Consider the following 13,641-nt stretch of genomic DNA (forward strand, 5'->3'; position numbering starts at 1 on the left):
GGGCAGTGTCCTGGATTTCCTAAAAAAAAATGTGGTCACCCTATCCCTGGGAAACTTGTCCCAGTACTTTACTCTTGTTGCTGACAAACTTGTAGAAATCCTTCTTGTTACCCTTCATGTCCCTTACTAGCTGCAACTCCAGTTGTGCTTTGGCCTTTCTGATCTCATTCCTGCATACCTGAGCAATACTCTTATACCCCTCCCTAGTTATTTGTCCACATTTCCACTTCTTGTAAGCTCATTTTTTGTGGTTTAGCTCACTGAAGAATTCCCTGCTAATCCAACCTGGTCTTCTGCCATACTTGTTAGTTTTCCTGTGCATCAGGATGGTTCATTCCTGCACCCTTGGTATGGTTTCTTTAAGATACAGCCAGTTCTTCTGGACTCCCTTACCCATCAATCTGGCTTCTGAGGGTATCCTGCCCATCAGTTGCTTGAGTGAGTCAAAGTCTGCTTTTCTGAAGTCCAGGGTCCTTACTCTGCCACTCTCCATCCTTCCTTTCCTCACAATCCTGAACAAAATCATCCCATGGTCACTGCTCCCCAAGTTGCATCCACTTCTACATTTCTCACCAATTCTTCCCTGTTTGTGAGCATCAGGTAAAGAAGAGAACAGCTCCTAATTGGTACCAAGAAGTTGTCCCATCCCAAACACTACCCAAAAACTTTCTGGATTTCCTGTTCACTGCTGTATTGCCCTCCCAACAGATGTCAGGGTGAGTGAACTCCCCCATGAAAACCAGGGCCTATGATCAGGAAACTTCCACTAGCTGTTTGAAGAAAGCCTCATTCACCTCATCCTTCTGGTCTGGTGGTCTATAGCAGATGTCACCCTTGTTGCTCTCCTCTCTGACCCTAACCCAGAGACTTTCAACAGGCCTATCTCCAGTTTCATACTGGAGCTCTGAGCAGTAATATGGCCCTTTTGCATAAAGCAGAACTCCTCCTTCTCTTCTCTCCTGCCTGTCCTTCCTAAACAGCTTATACTCATCTGTGACAGTGCTCCTGTCATCTGAGTTAATCCTCCAAGTCTCTGTTACTCCAATCCTGTCATAGTTCCATGACTGTGTGAGGGCTTCCAGGGTGCAGACAGAGGAGTAGCTCCCAGCTGTAACTGCAAACACTTTGCAGAAAGTGTTTTGAATTACAATTATCTCCCCGACCAAACAGAAGTTCACTGTTGGTTCCCAGGGGAAGGGGAATCTAGCTGGTTTCCCCTAGCAAAGGCCCCTTCTCTCTCCTAGTTTGTCCCTGTTTCAGAATGGGTGGGGGGAAAGAAAAGACGGGGAGCTCATTCTAGGGGTTCCTCAGCCAGTGTTGAAGGGTGGTGTGGGTGAATTGGAGCCCCCTCAGCTCAGGGGTGGGGGGGCTCCAATACACCCTCCCCACCCTCCAGCAGGGGCTGAACAAACCTCAGACTGAACTCCCTCCACTCCCCACTCCCCCGCCCCCTTTCTGAAAATAGCTTGAGGCTGGGAGACAGTACAGGCAGAAAACAGAAGATGCTCTGTTTTGAAATGTCTTCATCTGACCCCTCATGCGATGAAGGTTTAGATTTTTGCCTGACTGGCCATTTTTTAAGCAGTCTGCAGCTGCACACCTGTGTTTGGTCATGGCTATAGACTGCTATCTGTGGCCATATTGGGCAAAAACTGTCACTTCTATCTGCACCCCAAGTCTTCCTGCTTGTTTCCCAGGCTCTGTCCATTCATGTATAGACACCTGAGGTAACTAGCTGATTGCTCTACTGTCTCAGGAAGAATGAGAAGCCCCTCCCCACTTAGTGCTTTGTCCAGGTCACCTGCTTCCCCACTTACCTCAGGGCTTTGTTCTCCATCCCCCAGTGAACCTAGTTTAAAGCCCTCCTCACCACGTTAGCTAGCCTGTCTGAAAAAATTCTCTTCTCTCTTTTCATCAGGTTGATCCTATCTCTTCCGAGCAGCCCTCCTTGGAACGACATCCCACGGTTGAAGAAGCCAAAGCCCTATTGATGACACCATCTGCACAGCCATGCATTTATCCAGCCTGGGCCCTTATCTTTGACCTCCAACTCTCCAACCACCACCACCCATCACTTCCTCTTATTGGCAGTGGCCTTGATCCTCTGACCCTTGGGGATGTCTGGCCCAACCTCTTCTAATAACAGGACATGCTTCTGCTCCTTTTCTCTGTTGCTAGGGCTCCAAATGTGTTCTCCAGGCAAACTGGTGGAGAGTAGACTTCTCTCTGCTGCCAGAGGTCACAAGCTTCCAGCTTTCATCTTTCAGCTTCCATCTTCATGGGAGGACATGTTCTTTCTTCCCTAGTGCCTCTGGCAGTCCTTCCTGCACAGTTCTAGAGGTCTGCTCCAGCATCGATGGATTCAGAGCCTCACCACCTCCTCCTGTAGCTCTCTTGCCTGTTCTCCGAGGGACACCACAAGGAGGCACTGCTCACATTGCAGACTTTCCCTCACCTGGCTGTCACTGGAAGGAACCTGCAAACTAGTCTTCATAACACCAAACCAGGACCTGGGTGGAAGCCTTTACGGTGAGTGGTCCTGCCTGGACAGACACCTTACAGGTGCAAGAGGAAGAGCTGGCAGTAGCAGTGGCTCTGGCATTCTGATGTCCTTCAGCCATTTTTCTGGGTCTCTTAATTCTCCACCTTTCTCTTTCTGCCATTCTTTCCAAGCAGACCTTCCCTAGCAAGCTCCCCTGTAAGCTGGCCTGTTCACTACTTCTTGGTCTCAAAAGGTTCTCTTTTCCCTGCTAACCTGCTTCATCTCACCAAGCTTACAGTGAAGGAACATGAAAGAGTTGCCAGACAGACTCTTCCTTGCTCTGGACTCCAGTTAAACCATGGCTTAAGTACTGGTCTAGCTGCTGAGTTTTAGCTATTTACACTATATATATGTAGTTTGGTTACTCTTAAATTTAAAAAGCTTAACTCAAAGGCTCCCCTTCTAAGAGGTGGGTGGCAAACTGACTTACGAACTGCTTGCAAACTGCCCTGGTTTGCTGCCCCTGTTCACTTGCCAAATCAAATAATCTAATTTCTATTATGTACCAACTGCAAAGTAGTTATGGGTACCCTTATCTTCTGAGGAGACTTTTTTCCACAAGGAGGCAGTTGTTTAAATCAGGAATCACTTATGTAAACAGTGAGGCAGTACCGTAGCAAAGAAGTTTGGTGCCCAGGACAAGCCCATAGCAGCAGGCCACCCTCACCCTGTGCACAGATCCAGGGTGCACACAACCCCCCATGCTTGCCTGGGTGTGAACAGTGGTGGGAGCCACCCTCCCCCCATCCCCACGTCACTCCAGACAATCTGTTTGTGCTTCCGTCCCATACCCTGACCCAGTCGAGCAGTGCCTATTAGTGCCCCGTCGCTTCAGCACCCAGAGCAGTCATCCCACTCACCTCCCCCCGTCCTCCCCTTGCTATGGTACTGCAGAAAAAAAGAACAATAGTTTTTGGGAAATTGATCCTGGTAAATTTTTTATTAATGTTGAATGCCTTATTCTGCAATGGCTGACAACGTGCCCACAAATCGTGCTCCATTTAGGAAAGGCAGAGCCAACCTATGCTGTGAAGAAAGTTAGAAAGTTCCAAGGGGTTTGCAATGATGAAATACTAGCTTCAATAAGTTCAATGTCAAAACTCTTATCAACTTCACTGGAGTTGGTGTTCATCCTAGATATCTAGAATAAGCATTAATTCAACACATCTCCTGGGCAACCCAGAAAGCAGAGTTTTTATTATATTTGGACGTATAATAAGGTTGCCCTTCCCTGCTATAAACCTAATGGGAAAGTAGTGTTTGTACTGTTCTGCTTTCCTTCAGAGTATCTGGTATCTTCCAGTGTAAGTGCCTCTATGAATACAGAAGGACATAATATTTTTCATTCCCTCTATCTGAAGGGTTTAACTAAGCTGATTAGTAGAACTTTTATCTCAATGAATTGGCAAATTCTGTGAGAGGCAAGGATTCCTTAGGGTGATATATGTTATTGGACTAACTATGTGGTTGGGGTAAAGTTAGACAAGTTTTCGAACATAAGACCTTCTTCCTCAGATCTATCTTCCTCTGATCTGTTTTACACTCAAAGCATGTCTAATGGTATCTCAACTACATAGCTGGTCCAATAAAATATATCACCCTAAGAAATCATTGCCTCTTGCATAATTTCTGGACCATTATGGCTACAACATCACTCTTCCACTACCATATTGTGGCAAATTCTGACATAATTAAACTTTCTAAAGAGACTGTTGCATTTCAACAAAGTTCCTTCTGGTCTTGAAATCTTTCTGGTTTCTTGGAAGCTTCCCTGCCTAACTCCTGAGCAGTCTGCCTACTTGACTACCTCAGAGCTGGAGGTGCCACACCTTCCAAGGCCTGTAGTTCTAGGGCAGCCTACTAAGCAGGAAGCCCTGCAATCAGACTTAACAGTTCCCTTTTCCAAAAAATTCAACATTTTAATTTTCATTCCAAATTGGAAAGGAACCAAGTTTTGAAATATCCAAATCCTCTGGGAAATGTTATTATTCTTTTTTTTTTTTTCTCACTTTCCTCCCCAACACATCTCTTACCTATTCCACATAAATGTGATCAGTCATGGTTTGGACCAAAGCTATGACATTGTTTGTTCTAAAGGCAGTTCAAAATATGTGATTACTAGAATGCCTATATCTCTTGAAGCTCAGACTATCATCAAAAATAAAATGACTTACCTCTTCAAGGACATCAGCAAGCTTACTGAGTATTTCTTCAGGAAGGCTCTGGAATGTTGGAACACTGTAATATAGAAAGGAAAAGAACTTTTGGTTAATGAATAAAGTTAGACGATGAAAAAAATCTACTTTATTTCATTAGCATATGGATATGAGCTGTTACTGAATAAAATACTGTAAGAGTAAAACATAATTTTTATTACCAACACACAATGTGTTCTCAATCTTATACTGTAACATCAAAAAGGAATACAAATTTTAATTTAGCAAATGTAATTCTTTAGGACTGTTTGCCACAAAAAATCTATTGTGTATTCTGCTTATTTCTTTATATCTTGTCTGCTATGGTATAAGTATGCAGTGGTTTTAGAATAGTCAAACATGAGGAGCAAACATTTTGCAGCTATACCTTTACTATATAAGATGTGCCATGAACCCTATACTAGGTTGGGGGTCTGTTTGGTGTCTTGCATGATTTCTCTAGTTGTTTTACTAATGTGATATGTGTAGTCCCTACTTATAGGTAATGTCAAGCTGTATTTAACTTCATCATCCTTATGTTTATAAACATTGTGGTATTCAGTATAAAATGCATTTCTTTTATGTTACAGTAGGACCAGGATTGCACAATATGATAATGACTGTCAAGTGACAAAAAACGAGTTTTTTTGGCACCCAAGGAGAAGCTGAAAAGCAGTAATCAATACCTGACAGGAGTGTGTTGACTCACAAAGAAGCCCTCCCAGGCAAGGGCACATTTACAATTTGAAAGAAACTATAACATGTGCAACACCTCCAGCTCTTTGGACTTCTGTACTTAGCCCTAGTTGGGAGAATCCCCTCTGCTAAGAGCTGGCAAGACCTAGGCAAGACTGGTACAGTCAACGTGCCACAGGCGAAGGACTTGGTCCATGGCATATCTCAGCTGGTTCTCAGTGGTGAAGCAACAGATGACAGGGCAGGATTTGGAGCAGAAGGGTGTCTCTGAAGGTGTAAGAGTGTGCATCAGAAGTGCACCCAGGCCATATCTAGGGTTGGGGCATATCACAAAGTGAAATGTGGATCTTTTTTTCAATGCTTATATTAGGAAAAGTGCTAAATTAAGCTGCATTCCATACTGTTCCAATAATAGATATTAATGTGCAATTTCTTCTTGCCCCACTTCAACCAGCAACAAAGAAAAACACCAGAGAGACCAAATCCAATAAGGATTTAAGAGAAGATTGGTTGAAAGTTGAGACGATATGCTTGTAATAACAAAAGTATTAAATATGAGGCCACCTAAGTGCAGCCAAGAGTTGTGGGGAAAACAGCACTGGACCACTTTTACTCTTAAGGTTGCTGAACAGATCTGGTAAGAAATTTTACAATTACACATTATTTTCTGAGACATACCAATTCATCAAACAAAATATTTGCCAGAACCCACCAACTATAATAAGACTCACGCACTTTAAAACAGCTCTAAGCCTTTCTGATTTGCTCTTAATTTCTTTTAAGCACAGCTGTTAAGCACACTTGTGTGAGACAATTCCTGAACTGGTATTTTCATAATCTGGAGTTTAGGTTTAGGCTTCTAAATCTAAAAGGGCTACCTTTCAGAACTTTTCATCACTCATCAGCTCCCAATTAACTAACTGGCAGCTAATAGATGATCAATTTTTAAAAATTAAATACCTAAATCAAAATTTAGGATCACAATTTTGTGTCCTATCTTGAAAACCTTGACTCAGGAGTAATGGAAATATTAATGCATGACATATATAATTCTTGAAAAAGACATGCATGTGCTTTCCTTCAGGTAAATCATGTTAATGTTAGAGTAAGCCTGAAGATTTACTCACATTGTTGTTATGATTCAAATGATCTTTTAAACCACTAGAAATATTTTTTTACGAAATGCATATTTTAAAGTCCTCACAATTTAAAAAAAATCTATCTTTAAGTAACTTTATTTCAGTTGTCTTTCAGCTTTTCTTGCTGAAAAGAAGTTGGGGAAACTAACTAATTCCTTTCCCTTTCTGTTCCACACAAGAAGTTATCTTCTGTGTCCTGAAAGTGTTTTAATGCATAATTTGTTAGAAAGATGTTGTCAAAAGACATAAACTTCTGGTTCCACTATTGATACAGAATTAGGAAGCAGGAAAGCAACAAGCTGAGGCTTCTACACCCACCTAGAGAAAGCCCAAAATCAATCAGATATATTAATTATACAATTAATTATGTACTGATTCTATAATTATATACCATTGATTACAAAAAATTCCCAGAGTAATGTAGAACATCTCTTGATCAAAATAACTTATATAGATCTACCTTTTCCAAAATGTATGTCCAAGCTTTCTGTCATTTTCCTATAGAACACCTTTCATGGCAGTGCATGGTTCTGTACAGTAGCAAAGTAAAATAATAGGATAGACCTTGGGGCCTCTGCATATCAGACATTCCTTATTCCTGCTCCATCACTCCCATAAACAGAAGAAGGAATACACTGACTGAGAACAGTATCTTCTGCAGAACGACAGTTGACTAAATTCTGCCTCTGGTTACACTGTAAAACTTCAGCTTCATTAGACTTAGACTGAAATTAAACATTATATATGTTTACTGAAAACTATTTCTTGATGAGAACATAAGAAATATCCCAGGCCTAACCCAGATGTTGCACAAAAAGAGCAATGTATCCTGCCAAAAGCCAGTAGAAAAAAATGTTCTCTTGTCCCTTTACAGCTTGAAAGGAATGGGCCTTTTCCACAGTATACCAGGTAATTTATCTCAATTAACTATGATATCCTATTGTTGAAAGCTTAGGATTTTAAACAAATTCAGTTCACAGTATGAAAAGGTGATGGTAGGAAGAGGAATGTCTTAGTTTCATCATTGCAATGGAGCAGATAATTAAACCATTAAAATACTGACAATGCATAAGTCCTAAATAAATTAGATCCCAGAACAATAACATTAATTGCATAATAAACAAAATGTCTTTAAAAGCAAGGATTTGTGATAGTTTACAAAAGGACTGGTGTGTTTCTGAATGCCCTGGTTAATACAGGTAGTGTGTATTCCCTTTTTGTTGAATAGACTCTAGTTAAACATCTACCTAGAAATAATACATTTATGAAACGGAGCAGGAACCAAAAGGCTTTTAACCTCAATTTGTAATGATGTACATTTTAACTAGTGATATAGTATCTTTGATGAAGGAATAAAAATATAAAATTTAGAGAATTTAAGCCTCTCTTATAGCCACAAACAAATATATACTTGAACTCTTCCAGTGACATCATCAAAATGATGGAAACAAGAATCCATTTCCTGAAATCCAACTATTTTATATAGTTACTTATGAAATTTAACATTTAAAAATATAAGCCTCTATAATTAGTTAGACAGATATCTAAGATATCTAAGATATTAAATAAGATATACTTATTTAATCACCCACATATAAAAACTGGAGCTGAAAATAGGCAGGATATCAGTGAAAGGACCAGGAAAAGAGAAAAATGTGACCAACTGGTGATACAAGAATCATTATTAGGTTTTCTAACTTTATATAAAATATTTTTAGTAGGTGGTAAAAAAAAATCTATATTTAGCCACTTTACAAAATTATAGAAGGCAAATTCTGAAAATGTCAAACAGGCTAGCACATATTCTGAGTTTCTATGTTAATCATAAAGAAATATCTGTCAGGATTATTATATTTTTGGAAAAATGTGTAAGTATAGTGCAAGTTCAGAAAGTATAATCTCAGACAAAAAGGTACAAATTAACTGTATTTTGAGCAGTGGTACCTTTATGTGATGTTCTGTTATCAACTGCAAAATTCACAAAACTGAATCCCTATTTGCCTGTATCCTGCAGAGAGCAAGAGATAGCAATCACTATTTCCTCAGTGTCTTAATAGGAACTTTTGAAGTTTCTAAAACAGAAGTATGGAACCAAAATTCTGGAGATGGATTTTTGGAAAACAAGATAAAGGGATGTGGGAAGTGCAGATAGAATACTGGAGAAAGGCTCCAGCTGCTGGAGAAAACTTCAGGACAGCCACAAGGAACTGGGAAGCCTCCAACAGTAGGTGTTGCCAGCGAGCCCCCTCTGGACAATACCTACTGGACACGGACCCCTTTCCAGACTGGATAGGTAGATATTACCTGCACACCTCCTCCTACAATTTGGACTCTCTCTCCTCCTGGATTTCAGTGGACTTCAGCCCCTGCATCAAGCCTCTCTAACCCCTGCTGCCTGTGTGTGTGTGGGAGGGGGTGCAAGGGAAGCAATAAGACACTGTGTCACCATCTCCCCTGTTCAATAAAACCACTGTCATTTGCAACCCTGAGTTGGGTCATGTTTTACTGAATCCCAGTCCCTTCCTTATCTTAAATTCCAGCCTCATTCTCTCTCTCTCTCTCTCTCTCAGCTCCAGCCCCCACCCCTCTCCACTAGTTTTCCGATCCCCTCTCAATTCCTACTGCCTTTTCCCTGTCACTTTCTGCTGCCTTTCTCTGCTTTCCCACTGCCCTGCTGCCTTTCAGTCTCTCCTGCCACTTTTCCTGTGATTTTCTGCTGTCCCCCTGCTTCCCAGGCTCCTACTGCCTTTTCCCTGTGACTTTCTGCTGCCTTTCTCTGCTTTCCTGCTGCCCCTGCCACCTTTCAGTCTCTCCTGCTGCTTTTCCTGTGATTTTTTGCTGTCTGTCTCTGTTGTCAGGCTTCCCCCCACCTTCTGTAGTCATCCCCCCCCCCGCAGCTTCCCAGCTTCTCCTGGCTGTCCTGCAGTTTTCTCCAGCAGCTGGAGCCTTTCTCCAGCAGCTGGAGCCTTTCTCCAGCTCCCAGCACCTACTGCCATTCCCTGCAACTTCTCTAGTTGCCCCAGAGCCATCCTCTGGCTCCCCACACCCAGAGCCCCTCTTTAACACCCACACTTTCCCTTAGTTCCATTTTTCCTCTCCCCACCTACCTTTTCAGCTCCACCATATCTCTGGCTCCAGTCCCAGCCTCTGCGCCAGCATCGCTCCCCTGTTCTGTAGGCTTTGGGCATTGTCTTTTAGTCAATTAAGATCAATTAACCTAAAGTTACCCCTGAGCCTTAGTTCTTCAGCCCAGGCCTCTCTAGTCTACCAGTTCTAATCCCGGTCCTAGTGACTTTCACTCCCAGCAACTTTAACTCCCTACACTTCTACTTTCTTACCTTAACCTTTCCCCAGGTATCCCAAGTACACCAAGCACATACATACATACATACACATCACAACACCCAACTTAGGAACTCACCTGTGTGTATGTGTAGGTGGGTGGTATGTGTGTGAATTAGTGAATACACACTTATATACATATATAGATATCATTGTGTGTGTGTGTGGTATATGAATTAGTAATCCATGCATGTGTATTGGATGTGCAGGTGTTGGTAACTGGTAATTGACTCCGTCTAAATTTGGTGTGTGTAGTGTGTATGGGCTTAAACTGGTGATAAGTGAGCATGAACCTAAGCTAGTTATTTTGAATGTGTGTGTATCTGAGTTGCTAGAGTGTGTGTGTGTGTGTATGGAATGGTGTGCATGATATACGGATTAGTGATCTGTGTCTAACTTTTGGGGTGTATAGTGTATGTGCTTGAACTGGCAATAAGTATGCATGTGCCTAGGCTGGTTTGAATGTGTATGTGCCTGAGCTGGTAGTGTGCATGTGTATGCACCTAACTAATTTGTGTGTTTGTATATGTGCAATTGTGTCACACCCTCCTGTCTAACAGCGCAATATTGAGATCCTGAGAGTTGGCCTGACCCCACAGGCCTACATTAACACTGCAGATTCCTATCTGAAATCTTTGGATCTATCTTGGAAATCTTGTCTACATGCTTAACAGTGTGCTAACATTGTATGGCACCCTGCAGCACCCCTGAAAGGTGTGGCAGCACCTTGGTTGAGAATCACTGCTCTTGTATTTACCAGTTCAAAAAGAAGAAAAACAAAGAACACCCATAACAGCCTGGAAGAGAAAGATACTATGCAGCACAGCTACTAATTCTATTTTCATGTTCCAATCATTGGTTTTATGTTTCCAGATTTATATAAGTAATTGTGGTAGCCTGAACAGTTTTCTTCTGTTCTTTAAATGTTCATACGTAAAATTCTGTTCCAAGATACTTGTACTAAATCCCTAAATCCTTAATTGCATAGCCATCTGAATAAGAGACACTGCAAAATCCCAGAGCCTCACTCTCAGAGATACTGAGGACTCAGAGCTTCATCTGATTTCTATCTGAGTTGCAACATCTGAAAATCTAGCCTCTAGTTTCTGTTGCACATGATATCATGTTACAACATAGATGATCATCTCAGGCACTAATAATTGGTAGCAGATGCTATGGCAGAGCCCACACTTGCCAGCCTAGCAGTTTATTGACATTTGAACATAACATTCTTCCTGAGTACTTCATTTTTGAACTGCAGTACACAACAGCAGCATGTAACATGAATGACCTTCCCCCAAAGTTATACATGAATCCAAAATTAAGGGATATCTTTAAGCTAAACATGCCAAGGCAATGACGGTATGTGACAAGGAATTACAGCTCCAATATGACAAAGAAATCTATGAAGCTTGAGTGGGAGGAGCTGCAGTGCTTTAGATAGAAATGTCAGCATGTGAGATGCTGGCAGTGACAATATGTCACACCTCTTCAATACGGATTTCTGCCTGGTTAGCTGTTTCATTGTTCAAGAAAGCATAAGGAAATAGAATTTTAACAGCAAATGTCAATAAACCTTAGTCTTTCATCAATCTGCCGACCATGCTGAAAGATGACTGAAATAAGCAGAAAGGACTATAATTTTGTTGCCATTATGGAAGGCAGGATGAACAGCAATGTTTGAATTCCCTCATTCTCCTTGACCCATCATATTAGGCATGAACATGGAACAGAGAATAAACTGGTTGTGTTGGCTAATGAATGCAGATTACTTTGGGGGACATGTAGCTACCAGGCTGCTCCTGAGTTTTCAGATAAAAATAATACCCAAGATTCCTTTTTCCCCCCTTCTGGATTACTGTCATTCTTTCAGCATGAGATGCCAGAATGTAGCTGGCTGCATGTTTTGTGGTACCTTCTGTGGGCCTATACCTGCACTCGCAATGATCAGCAATGGACAATTAATTCTGGCAGTACTTCAAAGCAGTTTTCTTCACTACAAAACATTAAATGGTTTCATTCCCAGCACTCTAATAAATTATCTGTCCCTTTCTGTGGTGCCAAAGCAGCTGAGATCAGTTAATGCAGTCAATTTTTTTTAAACTGGAGAAAACTGAAAGTTTAGTGTTATTAGTGAGATGCCTCTGACTCTCTTCCCTTCTCCACAACAAAGAGTCCATTGAGCTTCAGAGTATGCTGCAGGGCTTCCATTTCCTAAGGCCTGATGCACATTACACTTAAGAAAATGATTAACTATCATGAAAATGATGACTAATCACATCTTAAATAGTGACCTGGCCACATGTTCAGTCAATAAATGGTGTGATAAAACCAGGAATAAGGAACAAAATTATTGCAGAAAAATCTATGTAATAACTCTGTGGCTGGTTCCTGGCATGCCTTTAATTGAACATGTAGCCAGTGCTCTCAGATTCTGGAACACATGGGAGAGTACTCCAGAGGCTGGGAGCACAGGTGGGTTGATCAGGGGTCTCAACTGGGGAAGCACAATAAGCTTCCCTGGCTGGGATCTCCGATCACTTGATGGAGTGAGTTCCCAGCCATGGAAGAAAGTGATCAGCACTCTCAGGCACGGGGAAGCACCATGCGCTCCCAGGGCTGGGAGTTCCACAAGTGATCAGAGCTCCTAGCTGTGATCACAGCCATGAGAGCACGTAGTGTGCTCCGGGTCTTGGAGCTCTGATCAACTGATAGAGATGCCAGCCATAGAAGCAAAGATTGCAGGTGCAGGGAGAACCTAGGGCATGATGAGATCTGATGCTTGATCTCACAATAATGCCCCCCACCATGCATGTTTGACATGGCAAGAAGTGTGATTACTGGGATCCCACAGCTAACCCGATTGTGCCTTTTTTATGTTTATCAGTGGCCTAAGCTTTTGAAAGGAGGATGGATATAATGCTGCTTGTGTTCTAGGTAGTTTTGGTTGGTTAATTGGGAAGGGAAGCCTTTATAATTCTTCATTGGTCGATACAGTAAATGTTGCCATACAGGCATGTGTACTTTAAAAGTTAAAATAACTTAATTTCACTATCTGAAATTTTTTTCTTTTATCAGTATGTGTGAATGAGGATCAAAGAAGGTGCTGACCATTTCTTTAGAGCTGGAGGTCCTCTTCCCACTACTGCCAGAAAGCATTGCCCTTTTGAGCTCAAGGAATTCAAGATAAATCTTGCTTATTAGATTCTGACATTCGATTTAGGGTACTCACAAGAAACAACATTTTAAAGAACTCAGGCTAGAAATGTCATAGAACTGGCAGCTGTCCAGTGTAAGCAGCGTCAAAGACTAAATTGCTGGCTCAGTCATCTTCATGATAAATCATAGTCTTAAAATGAGAACCAAGTAACTTGTGTTGAACTTTACTTAGTGGAGTCTGCAAACAGACATTTACTGTGGTATCCTCTGTCTTGTATTCCCATTGCCTTCTTCAACTGGCATGTCTCATATCAGAGAAATACATTACATATTGTCCAGCTAATGGCTGTACAAAACTAAAACTACATTTTTAATTTGACTTCTATTCCTTTTCAATTTATTTTTTCACCAGTTCAAACAAGATTTTATATAATCTACTTCAGGAAAAAAAAATCAAGAACATAATCTGTAAAGTACTGGCAGCAGTTTTGGAAGAAAACAGTCTTGAAGAAATGTAGCATCTATTTTATCTATTATTTTTACATGTACTGTTAATATATATAATTCA

The 13,641-nt window shown here is 41.4% G+C and overlaps 1 protein-coding gene across 3 annotated transcripts in view; it reads right to left on the bottom strand.

The window, feature by feature from the left end:
* The window catches only part of PRKG1 (protein kinase cGMP-dependent 1), a 1,124,099-nt gene that overhangs the window by 286,015 nt on the left and 824,443 nt on the right, over positions 1-13,641 (bottom strand). For all 3 annotated transcript variants that reach the window (XM_019484295.2, XM_019484294.2, XM_059729934.1), the window contains exon 5: positions 4,717-4,780. In XM_019484295.2, the coding sequence (XP_019339840.1) occupies positions 4,717-4,780 (64 nt within the window). The remainder of the gene's footprint in view (positions 1-4,716; positions 4,781-13,641) is intronic.

Source organism: Alligator mississippiensis, chromosome 6, assembly GCF_030867095.1.
Source record: "Alligator mississippiensis isolate rAllMis1 chromosome 6, rAllMis1, whole genome shotgun sequence".
Lineage (NCBI taxonomy): Eukaryota > Metazoa > Chordata > Crocodylia > Alligatoridae > Alligator > Alligator mississippiensis.